General features: G+C 36.4%; 1 protein-coding gene and 2 pseudogenes across 4 annotated transcripts in view; 2 read left to right on the forward strand and 1 right to left on the reverse strand.

Annotated features, from left to right (window-relative positions):
- The window catches only part of dhx15 (DEAH-box helicase 15), a 47,334-nt gene extending 29,482 nt beyond the window's left edge, over nt 1-17,852 (reverse strand). Inside the window, exons 1-5 of one of the 2 annotated variants that reach the window (XM_039669664.2) lie at nt 17,698-17,852; nt 11,611-11,947; nt 10,083-10,276; nt 9,800-9,959; nt 8,171-8,389 (exon numbers count right to left, since the gene is read on the reverse strand). In XM_039669664.2, the coding sequence (XP_039525598.2) occupies nt 8,171-8,389; nt 9,800-9,959; nt 10,083-10,276; nt 11,611-11,947; nt 17,698-17,705 (918 nt within the window). In that variant the 5' untranslated portion in view covers nt 17,706-17,852. Of the gene's footprint in view, nt 1-8,170; nt 8,390-9,799; nt 9,960-10,082; nt 10,277-11,610; nt 11,948-17,502; nt 17,671-17,697 lie in introns of those variants that run through there. The other variant, XM_039669663.2, reaches the window with a different exon arrangement.
- A 2,276-nt stretch (nt 17,853-20,128) lies between these two features.
- Nucleotides 20,129-22,948, forward strand: LOC120477546 (extracellular superoxide dismutase [Cu-Zn]-like; annotated as a pseudogene). The gene is made up of 2 exons (XR_016147101.1): nt 20,129-20,255; nt 22,168-22,948. The product of XR_016147101.1 is annotated as an extracellular superoxide dismutase [Cu-Zn]-like (transcript).
- A 1,894-nt stretch (nt 22,949-24,842) lies between these two features.
- LOC148998328 (extracellular superoxide dismutase [Cu-Zn]-like) lies at nt 24,843-26,318 on the forward strand (annotated as a pseudogene). The gene is made up of 2 exons (XR_016147118.1): nt 24,843-24,974; nt 25,538-26,318. The product of XR_016147118.1 is annotated as an extracellular superoxide dismutase [Cu-Zn]-like (transcript).
- The last annotated feature ends 166 nt before the right edge of the window (nt 26,319-26,484 follow it).

Here is a 26,484-nt window from a genome sequence, read left to right on the forward strand (position 1 = left end):
CACCTAGGATGGCTTGAGGGTGAGTAAATCATGGGATCATTTCAATTTTTGGATTAACTATCCCTATAATTGGTCTAAAGGAGCAAACTGAGCTATGCCATGTGTGACCAGCCTAAAATAACATTATTGGCCTAAATTTTAGCATACTCAATCATTTTTTAGATGGGTGAAATATAATAGCCAACTCCATCACTGTGATCATTAGTCCCATCACATGCTTAAGATGGGAAATGCTTAAGCACAGCACCCTTTCAACTGCCCAAGCCCATTTGAAGTTTGTTAACCTAATTAAAATGCATTAAGCTACCAAAGCGAATACCTGCAATGCTAGATATAAAATTATTTTCTGTTCTTCACTTTGGGGAAGTAGTTTGGAATACCTTTGCAGCTATATACCGTTAACAACCCACATGCTAGGAGAGGCATTTAGTTGAAGGTGTGAATAAGTGCTGGATGTGTTACTCTCAATAACAAACAGTCAACAAAAATGCAGTAAGAAAACAGCTGTTAAAAATTAGAAAGCACTTGATTATACCAATGTGTCTAGTAAGTAGGGCTGGACAATTTTGGCTAAAATCATAATCGTGATTCATCGAACAAGTTACCTCGATTACCATTATTGAACAATTTTTTTCTTTCTCAGGTCACTGGCAAGGCTTATAATAGGAGATAATAGTTCTTTTTGTAAAAAAAAACAAAAAAATTTAAATATTGCCATCTAAAAAGTAAAATATAACTTGTTTAAAACTAATCTTTTTCATATTGTGAAGCATTTGTAAATGCTTGTATTATGGAAAGCTGCTTTGTGAAGTGGAGGCACTTGTTGCTGGGCGTTTGTCAGTCTCTCTTATTTATGCGCGTTTCCTCAATACATTCTCATCCCAAGGTGTCAAATACGATACTTTTGCCAAAGCGTAGACATCCAACGCACATGGCACCCTATAGCGTCAACATGTGACGCAGATATTTATGAGGCAGAAGGCGCCTCCTAGTGGTCTAACCCAAACCCTTCCCCAGACCTAAACCTACTCATCCTCTGTGCATGTTATATTGACGCTAAAGGGTGCCATGTGCGTTTGATGTCTACGCTTTGACAAAAACATCATATATGACGCCTTGGGATGAGAACGGGCTGGTTACTTTGGTACAACTGGCTCCTATTACGGAGTTGATTCAGTATTTGAGGAATCAGAGATTGCGTTCATACACAACCCGCAAACACACGTGCCATGTCTCAGCGGCGTCTATAGTTTGCTTATGAGCAGCGAGTTCTCTCTCGAGAAACCAAGCTTGTGCATTTTTTTTTTCTCTGATTCGATCATAGACTAGTGCATTATGTACCATTTCACGCTAGCGAACGATCCCGGCTTAAGCGGCATCATTACAACTTGACATTGATATGGCTTTTGTTCACACAGCGTGTTCCAGGACTGAACACGGCAATGTTACTCTGTCCCCAACCTGACAACAATCCCGGGTCATGTTCGCGTTCACAGAGAAGGTGTTCGTTCTGGCAATTTCCCGAGATCAACCCGCCGTGTGAAAGGGGCTCATGTTGCCGCTTCAATGTCGCAGACTGGACGGGGCGGAGTGACGTGACTACATGCACGGTAATTATGTTTTAAGGGGAAAGTACATTAACACACAGGTGGCGGAAATATTAATAGGATTCAAAATCCGAAATAACAGACACGGTAAAATTGCGTCGTTATAGGCTCTGAATTTCGGTTTTGATTATTGTTCGAATAATCATCCAGCCCAACTAGTAAGTCACATTACATGTATTTGTATAACACTTTATAATAGCTTGCTTTAAAGCATACGGTCTTAAAGATGAAAAACAGTGTCAGTGTCTCTTTCAATTAGAATTACAACTTAAATTTCTAATCTAAGGCAGTTCACAAGTGTGTTCATGTTAGGGCTGTCAACTTTAGTCGTTTAGTCGACTAATCGGTCGATGCCGTCTTGGTTGACTGACATTCTTATTGGCCGACCAGTTCCAATTTTTTTTTACCAATAGAAAGAATTTTTCAATAATTTACTCCTTGATATTTATTCCTTTATAAGCAGTTATTTATTACTGTATTTTAAACATAATTAGGCTATGTTTTGTCCCCGATTTTAAAATGCTCGGTAAGGGATGCTGTATTCATTCAGTTAGAACGCTGCTTGTTTTGGCTTTAGTCGACAAAATGTCCAGGAAATCTAAATCTTTTGTCTGGCTGCATTGTAAAACAAAGACGACAAGACTGTGGAGGGAGGCGATCGCGTTGCTCCATTATGAGCGCGCAAGTCGCGCGCCTACATTTGAAATCGAACTTGAGCGCGCAAAAGACGTGAGCAGCCTTTTAACGGCTATATCATGCTGACTCAATAGATTGTGTTTTCTTAATGTTTTCGTTTTTATTTGTACACTTGACGCATTTGAAAATTGCCTAAATAATGCAACAAAACGAAAATAAACCTATACGCGGTCCTACAGCCTATTATTAGGATTGTTTTTAGGCTATTTGGGTTTTTTGTGTGTTTTAAAACGCCTTGATCGTCAGGACGAAAGTTATCCCATAGCTTTGAAAGTAAAGAAGAATAAAGCCTGTATAAACGAGAGCTTTTGTTGGGATTTTTCATTATGTGGCAGTTATATTTTTTGCAGCGTGTGGTGTGGTCAGGTGCACGATTGTGACTGTTACTATAGACCTAGGACAGAGCACTTCACTTTTTGCAGTTAAAAAATTACTTAATTTTCAAAGAATTGTATTATTTATTATAGTTTTATTTATTTGTGATGTTTTGATTAAACATTTTTTAAACAATTGTCATTGAGCATTTATAAAACAACAACAAAAAAACATCAGTTTTTTTTTTTAGTCGACTAATCATTGCGCAAGACAAGACTTTGGTCGACTAAGGATTTCTTTGGTTGACTACATCCTAGTTCATGTTTTTAACTGGAAGAATAGTGCAAGTTTGGGACAGGACAATGGAAGATGGGCAAGTGTTTGGAACAATTATTTTAAATACAACTGAAACCACTAACAATGCAGAAAACATATTAAACATCCCATATGCAAACACAGAATTGATCTGTTCATGATGAAGATGAGTTCCTGGTGTCCGCTGACATTCTGGACTTGATAATGATTAGTTCACTGCAAAGAGAACAATCCTGCGCATCAATAAATCTCCACTCAATTATCATCCAATGGTGGTGGAGACACTCCAACTGCAACTCACTTCATTCATTCATTCTGCAACGAGCCAGCGATCAATCTCACACCTGCAAATGAAAACGGATGTACACGACCAGACCCACAGGAGAAACTAATGACGGGAGTCTGCCGTTAATAAATAGGGTGTCAAATTATCTGATTAGGTGGATGGTGCGAAGAAGTGACTTTTCATTGAAAAGGGAAGTGAGAGACATAAATGAAGGAAGTACAATGTTCAGTTATTTGACAAATCAGACTCAATGTGACATAGAAGACGTTCATTTGCCTGGCATGTTTTGCGAATCTTCTGAATCATTGGATTAATTTCATAATTTATTGGTCTTCTCATTATCTTTATGTAAAGCATCGAAGGACATTAAGTTAATTTGTCTTTGAGCCTTGCAAAAGAGAACAAATATGCAGGGAATGCTGGTGATTCTCCATCTGTGACCGTATTTATCATTTGGGTGGGTCCCTGACCCTCCACTGCGCTCAGGTGAGCACTGGTTGCAGGAGACGTAAAATAATAAATGGCTTAATTTCAGGGCTGAATCTAGGTCATTCTCTGCCATCTCTCACAGGCTTTTGCCTTTGCGCCAAGGCCAGCTGTGTTCATGGCCATTATCAATCTAAGCATTGATCTCTTCTGCACTATTTAACTGTTCTGTGCGAGGCAGCTTGAAAAATGTCACAAATGACAAATGTGGCTCATAATGAGCATCTTGAATGTGAAGTCAAAGCCACACACAGACAAAACAACAGGAAGCACCCACAATTGGGTTTTATTGTTTTCTTCTACGATATTTGTATTTTCTTTTAATGCTTCATAAATTCTGTGCGACTAAATCACTTTGGAGCAGCAGATAGTTATTTCATGACAACGCTGATTGGCTGGTAGCACTACAAACACAATCCAAGCTGTGATATCAATCGCAAAAGACAAACAAATATAATTAAAGCAACAATTAAAATTCATTGTTCAAAATCAGTTACTAGTAGCAGTATTTTAGTATGCTATTGTTTATATATAATTATTTTTTTTCATTCAATATTTTGAAGAAACCTTCATTTTTATATACTTGAGTATTTGGTTACACTTTATTTTAAATAACACTATGTAATTTTTCAACCTTCATAAGATGTGATGTGATCTGGGAAAACCCACCAAATGGTCAAATTTGACATATAACAGGTTTTGAGACCATATTAAAGCTGGGTTCAAGCCCTTTCCAATTTTGTTTTTAATTCTTTTATCGCTTGTCTGTAACAAAAGTTATGGTTATCAGAAGTCGGCTGATCGCTATGATTTGGCACTGTTGCCTTTTTTTTCATATCACATATTTTAGTAATCATCATAGATTAGATCTCATTCAAAAGCTTACAAACTCAAAATTCAACCTGTGAAAAGCGTTTTGAAATTGGACGATTAAGAGACGAGCAAGGTCTTATAAACGAGCAGCTTCAAACTCTGTTGTTCTATTGTGCTCTGCATCACACCACACTGGATAAAAATAAATAAATAAAAACTTGCATGTCGTTGTAGTTCACCCAGGACTGGACTTTATTCTGTTATGTGGTTTATTTTAAAGGGTGAACTGTCTTTGTAGTGTTAAGAGAAGGAGAGCTAAACGGGAGATTTATGCCCCTCCACTCCACCTGCGTGTTCTTAAAGAGAAACAAAGTCTTTTCAGATGGACATTATAAATCGCTATTTTTCTGCACTGAAATAGTGAATTATCCCAAGACATTTTCAAAGATGATAAACAAGATGTTATAGAATAATAATTTAATAAAAACCCAATTTTGACAAAAAACGGGTTTTCCCAGGTCGCATCACATATATTCCCAAAACCCTTTTGATGGTACATCGACTTACAATAGGTTAAAATGACACATCTGCCATAGCCCGACGTGGTCTGTATCGCTTTTACTGGCGCTATGTAACTTCGGGTTTCGGGTAGTAATTGGAGCACAAAAAGAAAGAACAACAAAATTCGACTGCTTTACGGAATACGTCAATTCCCCCACCACTTCCTCAAATTGTCTGTGGCCATTGCAGACATCCCAAGTCTCCCGGAAGTTCCGACCCCAACCCAACAATCCAGTCACCAAGATATACCTCCCTGAAATGAGTTCTTGCAGGTCCGAATGTCTGCCATTGTTGATTCCAAAGTTGGTTCTGGACAAACAGCGAGTGAACAACAGTGCATTGCACTTACTCATAAGTACTGAGTAATATTAATTAACCACATGCACTTACTATTGAGATAGGGTTGGGTATCGTTTGAATTTGAACGATTCTGATTCCGATTCCGATTCCTTGTTTCGATTCCGGTTCCTAACGATTCTCGATTCCGATTCTTTTAAGAGGCAGGGTCAAAAAAGTTTAGCTAACCTTGCTAAGCAACAGTCTTTCTGAAGGAAATACTCCTGTCACAAATACTCCTTTTGTCACAAATTTTGCATTTTGCCGAGATTTCGTTATTTTTAGAAAAGTGAAGTCACACTTTGGACCGCTGACGTAAGCTACTAATGTTCGGCTCGCGTGGTTATGCCAACACTTCCGGTAGACGCTTCTTCATTGGTGTTGTTCAGCGGTTTCTTCTTCCGCTCGGCGGACTGTGAATATCGAAACTAGGAATAGAAATTTTAACTTTTGAACGATTCCGGGAAAAATGAAAAGTTAGTCCCGGTTCCAATCGATACTCGATTCTCGATACCCAACCCTAGTTAGGGTTAGTTACTTGTAATTATGGATAATATACTGTAACTGCTATAGTGAGTACATGTTACGTGTAACTACATCACCTTAAAATAAAGTGTTAAGAGTACTTTTTGTTGTTTATTTTTATTAGGGGTTTTTTTTAGCTTTGATTTAAATCCATATTTCAGTTTTATTTTTCATATTTCATTTTTTTTTCTCTAAGAATTAATTTGAATTTTATTTCATTAAATGAAATATTCCGATTCCAGTTTTGCCAAACGATTCTGGTTTCGCTTCCCATTCAATAAAAATGATTAGAACTACTACTAATAAAAAAAAATAGTAGTAAGGGGAAAATGCACAATCCTTTTTGTGTTTATTTCTTTTACTTGTCAAATGTGTTTAAATGACTGGTAATGTCAACAAACTCATATTATTTTGCAATTTTTTGTAAAAAGAAACATTTCTGTATTCTTTAGGATAATTTGGGACCTCTCCTATAGCTTATTGTATTTCCAGCAGTGGAGAATACCCACTTAGAAGCAGTAGAATATGCTTGAACAAACATGTAAGATCCAGACAGGTGAAGCATAATATTTTTAAAATCCGTCTGAATGATTGATTCATAAAGACTTCACTTGTTTCATTACTAGATGAATTAGTGCTCTAGCAATTAATAAACAGAACTGCATGTCTTGTGGAAGCACTTTGTAGCAGGAGCTACTTCTCTGTTTATGTCTATGATGCGGATGAGTCATGCAGGCACTGGGCTACTCCGCAGCAGTGCCGACCTGACCAGTGTAAAGTAGTCACAGTGTAATCGTTTTATTACAAGCTTACCATAGTGATTCAGGATACGACAAAAACACAGTTTGAAAAAAGGGCATTTATGATGTACTCGCTCATTATATAGATTTTGTAAATTCTGAAGGTTACCGGTACAGACAGCAGCTTTAACAGCCGTCTTAATGAATGTTTTGAAGCATCAGATGTAGCCTAATCGATACACTCGTTATTTAAAGGCAGTGAATTTAAAAGGTGATTTATTCTGTTTTGGTTTCTACCGTAGACATCAGTTTATAGTCAAAATATAAACTTATCTCAGTACTTCTATTAACATTTGAAACAGAAATATCGATACTGTGTGGTTGAAAAGACTGTGAAAGTAAATCTGTTTCTCATATATATATATAGACCATTTCACAAGATGTAAACAACACTGGTCCAGAAGCACTTCCTGTTTCAGTTTTTTAACACTACATAAAAGCTGGGATAAAATACAACCAACAGAACATTTAAAACTGAATCAAAAAGTTAAACAAACATCTTAAGATGTTTTCTTTACATGTGAAATAAAGAAAACAGTTACAAACTGAAACAGGAAGTGTTTCTGGACCAGTGTTGTTTACATCTTGTGAAATGGTCTATATATATATATATATATACACTGCTAATTTGAAGGCAAATGTAAAATGCACACGTTTGCAAAGGCATCCACTCAATCCATCCATTCAAGCTCCCCTTGACACATGTGGCCATGCACATTTTAGTTCTTTTTCAAATTTGCGCAAATTAGGGGCGGATTACGTGAATGGTTAGTTTATTATGCTTAAATAGGCACTTTTACATTTCGCTTTGACACCAAATATTCCAAAGTCACGTTGTCAGTCAGCTCCTCACTCTCGTGATGAATGAAACCTGAGTCCTGTTGCTGATCTGTGCGGCAACTCTCGTTCGACTCACGATGTATTAAGCAGACATGTTCAGTTTAATAGTGTCTTGTTCTCTAACTGAACTAAATGATTTTATATAAAAAAAATTTTTTTTAAAAATCAAATCGACAGTGGGGGGCAGTGCCGCAGAGGGCAAGAGATTTAACCGGTGTTGCTTCTGAACACAGACTATTGTACCAAGCGTAGTTCCAGTGTGAAGTTTTTGTCATTTAGAATTAAGATCACATGGGTGTTTGAAACGAGATCAAGATTAATCGTGCAGCTCTACTGTCTTTATTCTCTCTCAACCTATACGAGTAGCGCGAAGGCCAGTGCATTCATTAGTGTTTTAATATTTATGAGATGAGACGTCACTATTACAGGATAAGCTTCCAGCAATTCAACCAAAAATATCAAACATTTTCAAGGACAACACTCAAAATTCAGGCACATTCCAAACCTTGAAAGCATAACGGTTAACATCAAGCGTTTACCCCTCTGCATGAACCATTTAAACAAATCCACCAGGACATCAGTAACATTACCTCCTGTCCAGTAAGGAAGAGCAGTACATCTCCCTCATCTTCCTCACACATGTGTATCTGGATGACAGTGCGAATGGCCGCTTCCAAGTAGTCTCTCTCCGGCTCGGGTGTGTAAAAGATCTCCACGGGATGCGTCCGGCCGGGAATGGTGAGCAAGGGGCAGTTGTCAAAATAAACCTGGAACTTTCCAGCGTCCAGAGTGGCGCTCATTACGATGACCTGGGGAGGAGAAAATGGATTCAATTGGCTTTTGAAAGTACACCATTTCACACAGCACTTGCTTCTACTCTTTGCCCATGTCTACAGCGAGCACATATCGTTCTCTCTGGGGACATTATGATTCTAATGGAGGAAAAAAACACAGAGCCATTTTGAGGTCCACCCGGCACCTTTCCACATCATGACACGTTATAATTGCTCTTAGAGCATATTAAACTTTAAAGCTGGATGGGGACACTGGGCCGAGGGATCACTTGGAGTCACCTAGACCTTATTTAACAGTCTCTGAACACATGTATAACCTTTGATTTGTTCCTGACAACAAGTAGTCATTACCCATCTGCTTTATGAGAATCGGTCCAGCACATTTCAGCCATAAAACTCCCTGCGCTTCTGCTCTCCTTGGGCTGATGGCTTTTCAAATGGGCTGACCCAGCAGCAGTCGCTTTACCTCCACTAAAGCGACTGGCTGTACATTTGAGTGGAATGGCCACGTTTGTCTTCAAACAAACAGCCACACAGCTGTCAGGTGTGTGAACAGCATCATCGGCAACAGTCCGATGAAGAATATATTCAGAGAGACAGACGCTCATAGAATGATTTGATTTGTTAAGAGGACGATTTCTCCTGGCTCAGCATGATTTAGCTTCAAAACTGAAGCTTTTCCATCCATGACACTGAATGCATGTTCATATAACAGATTAAATGAAAATGATCCCATGATTTACTCACCCTCAAACCATCCTAGGTGTAAATGACCATCTTCTTTCTGATGAACAATCAGGAGTTAGAAAAAAAAATATCCAGTCTTTATAATGGTAGTGAATGGCGGTCCTGATTTTGAAGTCCAAAAAAGTGCATCCACTTATAATAAAAGTGTCATACAAGTAATCCATACAACTCCAGGGGGTTAATAAAGGCCTTCTGAAGCGAATTAATGTGTTTGTGTAATAAAAATATAAATTTTTAAAACTTTAAAAACTAAAATAACTAGCTTCCGACAAACAGCCTTTATTAACCCACTGGATCCGTGTGGATTAATTTTATGATGGACGGATGCACTTTTTTCGGCTTCAAAATCTTGTCCTCCATTCACTGCAATTATAAAGCTTGAAAGAGTGAGGAATTTGTTTTATACATATCAGATTGTATGTAAAAGTCATATACAACTACAATGGCTTGAGGGCGAGTAAATCGTGGGGTAATTAATTTTTGGGTGAACCATCCCTTTAATATTACTCAATACTCATTTGTATTTACAAGAGTATAACAAGGGCACCTTGAACTGTAAATCACAATGATTAAGATGCATTTAGAAAATAGACTTAAAATAAATTTCACTTTAAAATTGCAATTAAAAAAAAAACAACCACAAGGTGGTGCAAATACAAGATCAGCGGCATCACATACCTTAAGGTCGGACCGCTGACGGACCACTTCTTTGAGGACGCCCATCAGAATATCTGTGGCTAATGTGCGCTCGTGAGCCTCATCGAGAATGATGACACCGTATCGCTCCAGTAAGGGGTCGTTCATAGCCTCACGGAGTAACATACCATCAGTCATATATCTGTAGACAGAAGGCATGTTTTTGATCTCTCTTCATCATCTCAGGTGTCACCAAAATAGACTATAAACTTCCACTATCTTGAAAAATTATTTGATGTCTAAATCTTTGTTTTCTATAACTTACTTCAGTATGGTCTTTGCAGAGCTACAGTCCTCAAATCTGATTGAGTACCCAACCTCCTGTCCCAGCATGACGTCCATTTCATCTGCCACTCTCTGAGCCACACTCATGGCTGCCACCCTACGTGGCTGCGTACAAGCGACGCCACGCTTTGGGCCAGCGAGGGACCTCACCATGTCCACACACCACTGAGGGATCTGAAAAAGAGGATGTGACCAAATCATTAGTATGCTCTACTGGGTTTCTCAGTTCTTTAAACAAAATGAATGAGTACATTTGGTCCCAGTCTCAGATTCCCTCTTGGCAAGGTTATTATTATTATTATTACTGTTATTCAAAATATTAAGTTAAAACATTAAACCAATAAAGAAATATTACTATTGCACTGTAAAATAAAAAATATAAATATAATAATTACTAATTATAATAATTACTATTATTTAAAATATTTTATTTAAATAGCAGACAGAGACTAACAAATCAATAATGAAATATTGTATTGTAAAATAAAAATCATTTATAACTAAATTAATTATTCCCATTCAAAAACATTTATTCGAAATTATAAAAATGAAAACAAATCAGTAAAGAAATATGGTAGTTTTTGATAAATGAAAAACCCTAATTACTAATATAATAATAATAATAAACATAATTAGGGCTGTGCAAAAGTTAATTGCAATGAATCGCATCCAAAATAAAAGTCTGTATTTACATAATATATTTGTGTGTGCTGTATATAATTATTTTGTATATACCTATGCATGCATGTATATTTTTAAGAATTATGTGTGCTTAAATTCTGTATATATATATAAAAATACATAATCTATATTATTTACAAATAAATATTTTATATATGAATAACACATTTTCTTAAATATATACATGTATATATTATTTAAATACACAAAATAATTATATACAGCACACACAAATATATTATGTAAACACAGACTTTTATTTTGGATGCGATTAATCGCAATTAATTTTTGCACAGACCTAAACATAATATAATAAACTGATTATTGTAATAATTTATTATAACAAATTTTAGATTTTACAGAACAAGCGTAAGATTACAATACTAATCTTTATGGTCATCTAACTTTCTTTGCTTTCAAACCAAAAACATTGATTTTCTTTTGGACAACCGATTTATAAATGATTCTGATTACAAATTTGGGAAGATGCTGGGCTCGACAGTCTGAGTGTTTCACTCACATGACTAAAATAGACAAACTGTAAAATGTATTTAGGGGAAAGAGTGTGACTAAAATGTCTAAGTCCCTGTACCAAATAGCACACTTCATTTACACTTTCGGTCTTGTGGACATTCAATGGCTGCCATTTGTGCGTGCGCGTGTCCGTGAGACCGGAGGGTGACCCATTTGTCATTTTCTTATCTCTTATTTGTCAAGATCTTAAATGGTATAACAAATGAATAGAACATAAAATATATTATAGAATATAAAATGTGGAAATACTCATAAATACAGAAATTTGCCTAGCTTGTGTTGTGCTGTCTGACCTGTGTGGTCTTTCCAGAGCCTGTCTCTCCAACGAGCACAAAGCTCTGATGACGGTTGAGGATGTCATTAAATCGTTCTTTGTACTCCCAAACGGGCAACTGCAGCCTTTTCTTGAGGATCTCGTAGTAACGGGGTGTGTGAGGCAGGTTGGTAAAGGGGTTGATCTGCTGATTCATGGCTGTCTGCTTCAGAGGAAGTATCCCAACGGTAGGTACGCAGAGGGGCACGCCTGATCCCTTGCTGTCCCTCTCTCGGTCCCGATCGCGGTCTCGGTCTCTGTCGCGGTCACGATCGCGATCCTTCGACCGATCGTCCCGATCTCTGTCCCGGTCCTTACTGATGGGAAGACAAGTAACACATAAGCAGGTATTTTGATTCAACACCCAAGTTTTAGTTTTCTGCCACACCAGAAGTTAAAAGTGCAGTAGCTGATCTGGGAAATGCTAACGTTAGCCTGCTAGCATTGAAAGCATAAGATCCCAACCTCCCTTCAAATCGCCATCCAAAGCCACACACCTCCTGCAAAAACACATGAAGGCACACACACACACCTGCTCTACAAAGCGTCACAAGAGACGGCGTTAAACTACCTCATGTCTCAAAAGAACATAACATTACAATAATAATGAACAAACAACTTTGAGAGCCAGTACCCAACTGACACTGAAACGCATAATTCCGAGTCGGAGGACGTGTTTGTGGTGCTCCGTAGGGCTGTCAACTTTAGTCGTTTAGTCGACTAATCGGTCGATGCCGTCGTGGTCGACTGACATTCTTATTGGTCGACCAGTTGCATTTTTTTTTTTTTTTTACCAATAGAAGGAATTTTTCAATGACTTACTCCTTGATATTTATTCATTTATAAGCAGTTATTTATTACTGTATTCTAAATATAATTAGCCTATGTTTTGTCCCCAACTTTAAAATGCTTTAATTTAGGCTATTTTTGTAACTGCGCCACAGTTTAGCGTACACACATAATACACCCGGGAACCGCACCTGTGGCTGGCTGCGCTGCTGCTCGCGCTCGGTAAGGGATGCTGTATTCATTCAGTAAGAACGCTGCTTGTTTTGGCTTTAGTCGACAACATGTCCAGGAAATATAAATCTTTTGTCTGGCTGCATTTTAAAACAAAGACGACAAGACTGTGGAGGGAGGCGATCGCGTTGCCATTATGAGCGCGCAAGTCGCGCGCATACATTTAAAATCGAACTTGAGCGCGCAAAAGACGTGAGCAGCCTTTTAACGGCTATATCATGCTGACTCAATAGATTGTGTTTTCTTAATGTTTTCGTTTTTATTTGTACACTTGACGCATTTGAAAATAGCCTAAATAATGCAACAAAACGAAAATAAACCTATACACGGTCCTACAGCCTATTATAGGATTGTTTTTAAGTTATTTGGGTTTTTTTGAGTGTTGTTTAAAACGCCTTGATCGTCAGGACTAAAGTTAACCCATAGCTTTGAAAGTAAAGAAGAATATAAAGCCTGTATAAACGAGAGCTTTTGTTGGGATTTTTCATTATGTGGCAGATAGCAGTTATATTTTTTGCAGCGTGTGGTGTGGTCAGGTGCGCGATTGGGACTGTACTATAGACCTAGGACAGAGCTCTTCACTTTTTGCAGTTAAAAAATCACTTAATTTTCAAAGAATTGTATTATTATTATAGTTTTATTTATTTGTGATGTTTTTTCGTTGTTGTTTTATAAATGCTCAATGACAATTGTTTAAAAAATGTTTAATCAAAACATCACGTTTTTTTTTTTTTTTTTTTTTTAGTCGACTAATCGTTGAGCAGGACTCGACTTTGGTCGACTAAGGATTTCTTTGGTTGAATACAGCCCTAGTGCTCCGTGACCGAGATATGGCTGTACGCGCTGATGACGCAATGTTTGAGCTAAGGGTGCTCCGATTGATTGGTCGCCGATCTTAATCGGCCGATAATTGCTTTGGGATGCGTGATCGGTGGTCTCTATAAAGGCCGACCAGAAAAGCCGATCAGATGACGCAAAACTCGCGAGACAATTTTTTAGTCTGGCAATTCTACAAGGTGTGTGAAAAACCAATTCATTAGCAATCAATCTGCAATGCGTGTACCATGCCGCTGTCCACTTGTCAAACAGAGCAGCACCTCTGATCAACCTCGTAAATTCACCGGAATGAATAGTCCGTCCGCAACTGCAATACATTGAAGTGCGTGTCCGAGTGAAGACTGCGTGAGCTACACAGAACACTATATCCATGATACTGATAGCAGCGGCAACTAGCGTTCAGCTTGAGTTAAAAAAAAAAAAAAAAAAAAAAAAAACACATTTTAGCGCTAGATTACGATTTGATTTTGAATGCTCTGCTAGTTAACTGGAGATTTATTCATTTGTATTAGGTACATCCGTGCCTCAATGTTACAAAAATTGATGGGGGACAATATTGATCCTTGAAGTGGTAGGACACGAGTCACACAACTTCACTAGCTCTAAACAAATCAATCTAACCATGTGACCAGCAGTGGTGGCTTTCTTAATCTCTTTAAAATAATTTAGCAAGGGTCCAGCAAACAAAAATTTTTTTTAACAAAATATTGATGCTTAACTGTCACCGTCCCACAGGTGGGACGTTTGCCACTATATTTTTAAAACAATAATATCTTAGTAAATACCTTAAATAATATTGACAAACTATATATCATTTGAAAGCTTACAATCTCTAGTTTCCATATTTGGTGATTTTCAAAATATATTACAGAGGAGCCATAATTTATCAATATAAAACAAGAATATTTTCATACTCATAAGGCGTGTTCAGACCTTTATTTTAAAATAGCAGTAAACATGAAAAATCATGAAAAAATGGTAGATACCTCAGTTTGTTTTCATGCCAAAAGTTCAAAAGATTCCATTCCAGAAGAAAGAATCCATTCAATTATTTTGGAAAAAAAAAGGTCTGAAAAGTTTGAAATATCAAGAAAAAAATAATAAATTCACCATTTGTGACGTGGCAGCTAGCTATGACTTGCATGCGTGCTCTTTGTATGTGTTTCTTAGAGGTTCAATTCATATCAAAATCTGCCAAACTTCCCATGCTACTTCTGAATAGGATCTCTACTTCAGAAATTGTATGAAAATTGTGAAAATAATGGTTCATATCACTCAAAACACGAATGGAAATGCAGGCGCCCTTATATGGGCAGTAATGGAGTCTGATTGTGCCCTAGTGAAAAAGTTTGGTACTGCGCTCAAACAAAATCTTACTGAAAGCATATTTTTTGAGATATCAACCTAAAATTTGAAACACAACTTGTTCAGATTTTTGGCTTTGATCTTTCTGCCATTTTAGAGTAGCCCAGGTTTTGAAAATATATATTTTATGTAAAATATGAATAATTAATATTTTTACATTGTACATTTCCATAAACTCAAACTTCTATAACTTTTTTTCTGTTTCACTTTCTTAATTTATTTCACTTCTACAAAAATCTGCCAAATGTCTCCTTTAAAACAAGACCAATCATATGTCTATATTCCAAAGCATTCTTGAATTACAACCATTTAAGTTCGAAATGTGCATTTTCATGTCTATTCAAAAAAGAGGGGGGTGACAGTTAACAGGTTAAGAAGTAAGCTTTGGGAGAGAAATAAATCTAATAATCTTTATCCCCACTCTCTCTTTCTCTATCTCTCTCTTCCTCTCTAAATACCCACAAAATCTAACTGAGCATCCCAGAAAAAAAGCAAAGTTATAGATATATACACTACAGTCAGATATGAAAGTTGTTAGTAGTTATATTTGTATTTTTTGTTGCTGTGCACTTTACTACCTGTTGTCCTTGGTTGTCCTTTCAGTGTGTTAGAAAAACGGCTGTCTGACTCAAAACATTATTTTGTCTATAGCCTTTTTGTTGCCATTTTTAGTTTAACATCTACAGCTAAATTTAAAGATTCAGATGTTCTGTCTTTTATCTTTATTTTATTTCTGTATTCTACAGGAAATCTGTTCCCAATAACCAAGCACAAGCTGCTAAGTTAATATGCTGGACATGTTGCTTGCAAATAAAAACACAGGTGTCAATTCATGATACATTGTCTTCTTTTAAATGTAATACTTAATGTACATTGTTTTTAAATAGAGTTCAATAAATAATGCAACATGATAAATAGAACGCTTCAAATAGACCCAGGAAAATTGGTATCGGGTGAGACAGCTTCCGGTAATCGGGGATCGGCCCCAAAAATCCTGGTCTGAGCACCCCTAGTCTGTGCGAACAGGGAGCGTGAGGGCATGTAAAACAAACGATGACATGCAGGTAGAACATCTCATTTCATTCTAATTTTTTAACATCTAATTTTTTGGTCATACCACCCAGCACTACTCTTGAAGGAATAACTTCAATAATCATTAATCTATCAATTTATAAAGTGAAAACTATACGTGTTATTTTAAAGATTCCTTTAGATTCTTTTTATTGTCCATATTACTCATCTGAACAGTAATGTTACAGACTTTCCTGTAATTAAAGAACTGTTTAATAATTTATAGTTGTTTAATTATTGTATGTGAGCATTTGTTTGTATTTTGTTCTTATTGTATCATATACAGGCCTAAACAAAACAAAAAATGCCTACACTGGTGAACTTACAAATATGTTTTTATATTAGTTTCAACACTGATATTTCTTTTGCTATATATGATTATTTAACATAGCATAATTAACATTGTTAATTAAGCTTAAGACTTATTTATTTAGACTGGCTTTTATATCATAACATTTGTTGAATCATTCTGTGTTTTCTTTGTGTTATACATTTATGATACATCTGGATTATATATTTTATTCTTATATTTTGCATTGTATTGTCGTGTTTGGAAAGCACTTTGGTTCACCTTGAGTGTTGTAAAGGGCTGTATAAATAGCTAAATATTGATTGATTGATTTTTTGAACTTTAAATTGTTTCTATTTCATTTTTTTAATAGCAAAACTAATCTATAATGATATAAACATCTATATTAATGTATTTAAGGACGACAAGAAAAACATTGCGAATGATAATCAAACAATACATTTATTTTACAATTCAAGTGAAAATCATCGATTAACTTCATCGGTTCAACAAGTTCACGACCCAACCGATTTATTCCGACAACGCTACTAAAGTATTACTAAGAACAGTCATTTAAAAATAATAATAAGCTAATTAAACACCAAAAAATACCGCTAAAAACTACAAATGGTCCAAAGTGTAACAGTAGGCCGCGCTTTTAACCGTTGGCAATCAATAGTTCATTTTATTCACATAAAACCCTAGAATTTACACTCTCACACCCCAACTATTTATTTACAAATTACGTTTTCTAGTTAGTTTCTTTGCGGAGAGTTTCAGAGCCCGGTAAGCTTAGCTAACGTAACATTCCGACACCGGCAAAAGTCAGGATTACACAACATAGTCCAGTGTTCGTTTAGCGGCCTTCTTCAAAACACACCTTTGTGTAACGTTATATCCACACAGGTTTAATGTCTGCTTCTTTACACACCGAGCCAGAACTAGAAATTAACGAATCAAGAAAGCAGGTGAAACGTAAATAATGTGTGTTGTACGTCAAAAAGCTGTTGTGCACGCGCGAGCAAACCCATGCAGTATTGTGAGCGCACGTGCTATCTGCACTAGTCACAAATACTCGCGCGCAACTGAGAAAACAACCCGCATTCCCGAGTGTTACAATAACCTCTATGGACATCAGCTGTGCATTTTATGTATTTTATTTATTGGCAACGACGTCAAAATCCTTGATATTATAAAGCCAAACCAGCACAAGTGTGAGTATGCTAGTGCAACCTAGCAGCTCGTTCCCTCCTCAGCGAACAGATAAAACCCTCCTCAAGCTCAACATACCCGTCAGAAGATCTCTTCTTGCTCGACGAATAATCATCACCTAAATCCAACCGATGCCGTTTTGACATCTCGCAATATAAAGATTAATAAAGTAAAAGAAGAAAGAGTTTATCGGTTACTCCAACGCAGCCGCTGCTCTCTCACACACACACACACATACGGCTAAAAGACAAGATGGCGACCGGAAGTTCTTACCTCATCATTATTATTATTTCAAGTGCACCAAGGATAAACACACCACGAGCCTCTTTTTAATCATTGCAGTTCTCCGTGTATTTTGGCCAAAATTAAAAGAGAAGTATGCTAAATAATGTACGTTGTCGATGATAGTCATGAAGGACCCGGACGATATTATATCTAGGGCCGAATAAAACGACCGCCCCCTCTCAGTGCTGCGGTTCCTGCTTTCACCGCACGGGGCTCTACAAGAGTTTGTGTCCTTGGATTTTTTTTCACTCGCCATAGCTGTAGGACTTTACATGATACAAATTACATAATTTACATAAAAAAAATCCAATTATTTGATTTTCATACAAAATATGCATACATGAAACTACATATTTATTTATTAGAGCTGTCTGTCACTATACCATATTTTTAGCAAACGTGAAAGAAAACTTCAGTTACGTCTGTGGAAAAGTAGCCTATAGTCTAAGCGGACTGAATGTATTGCTTCTTTTTTTTAAGTATACTTGCAGATAATTTTATATTAAATAAAATAATTAGACTACTGTCATGACTGTTTCTTAACACACTTAATTGCACTTTTAAAAAGTGCACTTTGTAATGTCATTAGAAGTTTTACTTCACATTTTAAGCAGGCTAGGCTATATTTTAAATCATTGTCTTTTGTCATGCTTTAAATAATAACATTTATTTTGATGTGTTGACTTGATGTTATTTGATATTACATTTAAAGTTAATATATTTTAAATGTAGTCTAATACATTGCAACTTCATCGTACACATATTTAAATATAATGTTCAATAGAAATTACATTATATTTTACAAGTACATTTTATTTATTTATCTCCATTCTGTCACTTGACAAGATTTTGGATTGATTGCCACTGTTGCCTCTGCCTGCTCAGTTTTATAGGGACACTTTATATTCAACAATATTACTAATCTGACTACAGTGGGGCCTATACCATGAAGCCGGTTTAGGTGGCTAGCCAGCTATGTTTCAGTTTAGTTTGTGTTTACCCTAGGTTTTAGGTACCATGAAAGTGGTTTGGCTTTTAGCAGTGTTCATCGCCATAGTAACTTAAACTCCACGGCAAACCTGATCAAGGTAATAAAGGTAATATAATTATGCTTTAGAATCTATAAATTAAGCTATAAAATGACTACATGTGAGCTTAAATGTTCAATTATCTCTATACATTTATCAACTGCATAACTAACTTCACAACTTTTACTTGCACTGATATACAGTAACCTATTAAAGCCTGGTTGGATTTGTTTGGTTTTGTCAACTCGAAACTAATCCTGCAACCCTGAGTTTGTTCAACTACCATCATGGTACAGGCCCCGAATTGAACTGAGCTGGATGATTATATTTGAATAAATAATGACGTAATTGTCATTTTTGTTGTAAGAATCCCATCACATCAAAAATTTCCTTTATAAAAAAGTAGTGCTTACTGAATGCGCACTAGTCAAGTCACCTTTATAGCGCTTACAGTACAGATTTTTTTTAATTAATGATCTTTACAAAGGGTCTGAATCAACACTGATCTGACTTCAGTGAACAACCGTCAAAATGCATAATTTTTCTATTATCACTGTAAAGCTGCTTGAAAAAAATCTGTACTTTATAAAGAGCTATTAAATAAACGTGAATTGACTCACATTCAGTATACAAAAGCACGCGTCTTTTTCATAACGGACATTTTCGATGTGATTGGATTCTTGCAACAAAAGTTCATTTTCTATCCAATATTCGTATACCCAAAAACTGTACTGGCGTCCCTTGAGAGAATCTTAAATTGAGTCTCTGAATTTAAGGAGCTCCGTAACATCTCCTTTATAGACTATGATAATTTACTGTAATGAATCAACAAGTGCAGAAGACAATCATTGCCACCGACACAGGTAATTACACAGCCAAGGCATGGCTAACAAGCTACATAATAGCAACTGGATCATTGGTCGTGGCTGAGAATTGATGGTGATGGGAAAAACAAAGTTGGCGTTAACAAGACTTTGCACTGCTCTCTCTATAAATCTGAAAATACAGAGCATTTTTACTTCCGTTTTCAAGGACAATTAAATAACAGTCCAATTGCATGTGTAATATAGGCTTGTCAGGTTTGGGACAGAGTCTGTAGAAATGGTTTCTTGAAAAAGAACAACTGTCAGATACTCACTTATGTGAGTTGAATATCTGCTATTAGAAGTGGTATCAAACAGAAACGTCAAGTGGAATTGTACAATAACTACAAATTAATGAGTCACAATTGAGAACACATTATACAATGCAAAATGAAGAGCCAAATAATGATGTACATAGGTACACAGGCAAACAAAGGGAGCTAAATGAAACACAGGTGAACTTAATTAGTGACTAACAGGCTAACAGACTATCATGGTTAACTTGTAGCTCCATATGAGTTCGTAAAAGAGAAGCCAAAAGTGTGATTACAAAGGAACATTCTCTCAATTCCAGTTCAGTCTGCACACAGATTAAGCGTTGTGGTGTTTTTGTGATAGCGATAATCTGGTTCCGCACGGATTTTTCAGTTATAAGGTAATGTACCTTTGCTGTTTTTGTCATGTGTTTTTTTCTCTCTATGCTTGCAAATATTGGCTTGTTTTAAAACAAGTTTAATCAAAAATATAAATGCTTTGTATTTTATTTTACGGTGCCCTTGTGAAAAATAAGTAGCCTACACTTTAGTATGGTGTATATATTGAAAGAGTACATCTGGGATTATTTATTTAAAATTAATATATTTGCGTAATGTTTTTTTTTTTATACTTAATTGCATGTTTATGCATTTCGGTGACTGTATTCTGTTTTAAATAAAATTAGCTAAAACAGTCTTTCGTTTTACTTTCATAATTACTTGTATTGTCCTTAATCTAATTTAATACACTTTATTTTGATAGTCACTTTAGCCTTTCCACTAATTATAAGCAACTTTTCAACTACATGTATAGTAACGCTCATTAGAGTACACCGTAAAAAATAAACCGTTAAAAATACGGTAGGGACATGAATGGTTTTACAGACTTAACTTAAAATTTACAGTAATAAACCGTATTTTATTTTCTGATAAAATGTTGATTTACCAACTTATTGACGTATTGATCTGTTTTAGACCATTATAATACATTGACAACCAACAATCATCACAGTAGTGATGAGAGTTACAAGAGCAGTCACAGCTCATCACAAGTGAATACTTGTATAATGCAATACTTATTTGAAGACGCTGCAAAATATCATTCACACAAACATTAAGCACCATCATGGTAACACACATGAAATAAAAAAATGAAAAAAATATTAATTTAACAACATTAAATGTTACAAAAACCTAATGTACATATAAAAAAAAACCCAATAAAACCATGAGGAATTTAGTTATTTTAACAAAAACACATAAAATGTGAAGTGTCACACAGGGAATTGTGGGAATGTTAAGTTATGTTTTTTTCACTGTAAATTATACAATGATTTGTTCTCTTTCACTTTCAAAAACTGTAAATTTAACGGTATGTTACTGTAAAATTATAACACTGTTATTTAGTGTATACGGAAACTTTCTTTTAACCAATTAACAGTTTTGCACTGTAGCATTTTTACAGTATTTGATCGTTAAAATCACGGTTATTTTTTACAGTGTATTAGTGTATTATAGTAGACCGTCGGTATGTTAGTTTATGGTTAGGTGTTAGGCTTTGGGTTAGGAGAATAAGTTTACTTGTAGAAGCCTATTTATTTATAGTCAGTTGAACGTCTATTGGGGGACCCAAAAAAAAAGTGTTCGCAGATAATAAGCAGACAGTCTACTAATACTCTAATGACATTTAGTTGACATGTAGTTGAATAGTTGCTATGTCTAAAGTGGACTATTGAAATAAAGTGTTGCGTAAGTTTATTGCTGAATGTACTACTGATATTTGCTGAGCAAATAAAGTGTGTGTGCGCTTTACTAGATTTACAATATTAACTTGATTTAGTAACATACGACAGATCGAATTATGTACTCAACACATCAAAATATTGATGTTCTTTAAAGCACAACAAAAAGATTAAAACAATGTTATTTTAGAGAAGCGTGTTTAGTTTTACATTGCAACGTGCACTTTAAAAGCTTGGTGTGTGTTATGAAAGTGTAATGTATGTACATACCAGTAAGTGGCTTTTTATTTCATCAATTTTCTCTGCAGGTAGACCTGTTTTTTTTTTTTTTATTATACTTTCAAGAGTTTAAGTACAACCAGTACATATTCACAATTAATCACACTACCTTTTCACAAGGGTACATGGCAATTAAAAATAACTACAATTTATTTTATATGGTTTTCCCTTGCAAACTAATCTGGTTGTGCTATTTTACCTAATGCAACTTCCATTCTCAAAGCTATTGATATGTCCTCAAATACTACATTCTTAAACCAAATGATTTCACTGAATCCAATCTCCATTGTAGGCGTTAAAGATCAACATGGATAAAATCATCCTAATATTCCCTCTGATATTGCTGGTGCTGCATATACAAGGAGGAGAGCTCTCTCAACGTCCAGTTTGTTCAAATGCCGAAGCTCCACAGCCGGAAGTCGTGGAGTTCAGCAACATAATCTATGCCACGTGTGAAGTAACTCCCAGCCCTAATTTGCCATCTAGCCAGCCAAAGATCTATGGGCAAATCCTCTTCAAGCAGCTCTTCCCCAATGGAGATTTAGAAGTGAAAATCAACCTCCGTGGTTTGCCTGCCGTCGATCCTCAACAGCGTGCCATGCACATCCATCGGTATGGAGACCTCAGTCAAGGCAGCATCACTCTTGGTCCTCATTACAATCCAAATGGCGTTGACCACCCTCATCATCCTGGAGACCTGGGCAACTTTGCTTCTGAGCAAGGAGTGATAAAGCAGTTCCTGACGCTCCCAGACGCCAAGCTCTTTGGGCCTTATTCCATTCTGGGACGTTCGGTGGTGATTCATGAGAAGGAGGATGATCTGGGAATGGGTTCAGATGAGGAGAGTAAACTTACTGGGAATGCTGGACAGAGAATTGCTTACGGTGTGATTGGTATTACTACTCCAAGTCTGTGGCAGAAGACTGAAATTCCCCCCAAGAAGAGTTGTGGAGGAGGGCACTGAGACTCCAAGATGAGGAAGTTGGATATGGTGGAAGAGCAGATTCAAATGGGATAATCATGATATTCCTTGTGTATTTGTCTTCTACATTAAAGTTCTATAATAACCGGAACATTCCCGTGTTTTTGTCTTTGTCGTTTCAGAAACTTTTTGGTCGTAGCTCCCAATAGTAAATGGCTCCACTCTTAAAAATAAATGTAGGGTGAATGCAGGTAAAGGGGGGCCATAAGGAAAAGTGGGCTTTTTTTAGTTTGATTGTATTGTGCTTAAGGGGATTAAAATTTCAGAGCATGACCATGGCTTTAATTAAAGATGCATTATTTCTTTAAATTATACAATAATTTTGGTTGATGTAATATGACTCCAGTGGGTGTGGACCACATATCAAGGGAGGACACTTTACGGTTAAAGGTAGACATAACCTCTGAGATTTTATTTTCAAACTAAAAAGGCGTCCTGCTAAATGCAAACAAATGGGTATATTCTGACAGTTAGCTTTATTTGTTACTACGGTTAAAAGGGAATAAAATATTGAAATGTGTTTCAAGGGGTCCTACAATGACCTTTTTTACAAGATTTAAAAGTCTCTTGTGTCCTCAGAATGTGCATGTGACGTTGTGGCTCCATTCCCTGGTTATTTGTTTTGAGCCTGTTAAAAAGTCACTTTTTCGGGGTAAGCAAAAACATGCTGTTTTTGTGCGACCCTTTCAGAGGTGTCGAAAGTATTCATTCATTACTTAAGTAAAAGTATAGATACTAGGGTTTAAAAATACTTCTGTGGAAGTATCAGCTCAAGCTACTCAAGTAAAAGTATAAAAGTACTGGTTTCAAAAACTACTTAAAGTAAAAAAGTAAAAGTAATGTAAGGAAAAAATTCCTTTAATGGGATAGTTCACTTTGAAATTAATTTTTGGTGTGTTTTAGCTTACCTCAAGGGCATCCAAGATGTAGGTGTCTTTGTTTCCACAGTATTTTCAATTTTGTTATTTTTAGATGAACCGGTGTTGTCTGTCAGTCGTATAATGCAGGTCTATGGTCACCACCTCAAAGAGCATGCACAGAGAAGTCCAAATTAAACATGATTTAATGACTCGTAAATGTAAGTACACATTGAATGGCCTAAGACACGGAATGAGCGGTTTGTGTGAGAAAATGAACAGTATTTATATCGTTTTCCCTCGTGTAACCACAGCCATGTCCAACTGATCTGAAGGCACGGCCGCTTCGGTCTGCCCATGCACCGGAAGTGATCGCTTGCGTGTGTACGTCACTCATTGTTTACACCGAGATTTCGGAAGTTTCCTTCAGATCAGCTGGACTGATGAATAGGCTACTCATCATAGTGTATATCTATATGCTTTTGGGTCTGATAAATATGTTGTGGAATATGTTTGTTTAACGTGTTAATAAATCATTTGTTTTTAAGATCCATGATGATTTTTGATAAAACAGGTATGGCTCACATTACCTGAAAATAAATTTGTCTGGAGTGCATGATCTCAAAATGTTTATATACCTTGAAAATAAATGACACACATCTGCTGTATTCAAAATAAATATTAAAGTTGGACCTTAAACAAGTGTAACAGAGAAAAGAAAAAAATCACACTATTAAAGGGGTATTTTAAGTAAGGGGATGTCATGTAAGAATTATTCCCCCAAATATTTTTACTTCTGTCTGTAAAGACAATAAAATAACTGTCTACTTGCGTAATATTATGTGTAATATTGTCAGGTTTGGGATAGAGTCTGTAGAAATTGTTTCTTGTAAAAGAACAACTGTCAGATATTCGCTTATGTGAGATGAATATCTGCTATAAGAAGTGGTGTCAAGTGTGAACATCAAGTGGAATTGTATTAACTACAAATAAATGAGTCACAATTGGGAACACATTATGCAATGCAAAACAAAGAACTGAATAAAATGAGCGCTATATATTCACACAGGCAAACAAAGGGAGCTAAATGAAACACAGGTGAACTTAATTAGTGACTAACAGGCTAACAGACTATCATGGTTAACTTGTAGCTCCTCGTGAATTCTTAAAAGAGAAGCCAAAAGTGTGATTGCAAAGGAACATTTTCTCTACTCCAGTTCAGTCTGCACACAGATTAAGGATCAACTTTTCAGCTTTACGGTAATGTATCTTTGATGTTTGTGTAATGTTCTTTAGAGTTAAACTTTTAGTTTAACATTGTGACATGTAAATTTTAAAAGTGTACGTACTTAATGTCACTCATGCCAGCAGGAGCGCTATGATAACTACCAGTGAGCACTTCTTCAGACCTCGTCCATTTCCATAAACCTTTGCCTGGACTCATTCTAGTGTTAATGTTTACAAGCCCTCTGGTGGCTATAGGCACATTGCCTTGTTGGTGTGACATTACTGAAAGTGTACGGAATGTACCCTTAAGTGGCTTTTTGTCATTCAGTGTTATTTTCTGCAAGTAGACCTACATTTTTATTTTACCATACTTTCAAGATAGCACACATTAAATACAAATAAGCATACTTTTTCACTCAGCAGTTCAAAAATATTAAGTTTCTTCTATGGTTTTCTATTGCAAACTAATCTGGGTGTGCTATTTTACCTAATGCAACTGTTAAAGATCCCTGAAACAAAGCTTTGCCTTTTTTTTTTTTCTTATATACTTTCTTAAACCAAATGCATGATTTCAATGAATCCACTCTCCATTGTAGGTGTTAAAGATCAACATGGATAAAATCGTCCTAATATTCCCTCTGATATTGCTGGTGCTGCATATACAAGGAGGAGAGTTCTCTCAACGTCCAGCTTGTTCGGTTGCCGAAGCTCCACAGCCGGAAGTTGTGGAGTTCAACAACGTAATCTATGCCACGTGTGAAGTAACTCCCAGCCCTAATTTGCCATCTAGCCAGCCAAAGATCTATGGGCAAATCCTCTTCAAGCAGCTCTTCCCCAATGGAGATTTAGAAGTGAAAATCAACCTCCGTGGTTTGCCTGCCGTCGATCCTCAACAGCGTGCCATGCACATCCATCGGTATGGAGACCTCAGTCAAGGCAGCATCACTCTTGGTCCTCATTACAATCCAAATGGCGTTGACCACCCTCATCATCCTGGAGACCTGGGCAACTTTGCTTCTGAGCAAGGAGTGATAAAGCAGTTCCTGACTCTCCCAGACGCCAAGCTCTTTGGGCCTTATTCCATTCTGGGACGTTCGGTGGTGATTCATGAGAAGGAGGATGATCTGGGAATGGGTTCAGATGAGGAGAGTAAACTTACTGGGAATGCTGGACAGAGAATTGCTTACGGTGTGATTGGTATTACTACTCCAAGTCTGTGGCAGAAGACTGAAATTCCCCCCAAGAAGAGTTGTGGAGGAGGGCACTGAGACTCCAAGATGAGGAAGTTGGATATGGTGGAAGAGCAGATTCAAATGGGATAATCATGATATTCCTTGTGTATTTGTTTTCTACATTAAAGTTCTACAATAACCTGAACATTCCCATGTTTTTGACTTTGTCGTTTCAGAAACTTTTTGGTCGTAGCTCCCAATAGTAAATGGCTCCACTCTTAAAAATAAATGTAGGGTGAATGCAGGTAAAGGGGGCCATAAGGAAAAGTGGGCTTTTTTTTTAGTTTGATTGTATTGTGCTTAAGGGGATT

This window comes from Pimephales promelas, chromosome 1 (assembly GCF_988280905.1).
Source record: "Pimephales promelas chromosome 1, fPimPro1.hap1.1, whole genome shotgun sequence".
NCBI classification, from domain to species: domain Eukaryota; kingdom Metazoa; phylum Chordata; class Actinopteri; order Cypriniformes; family Leuciscidae; genus Pimephales; species Pimephales promelas.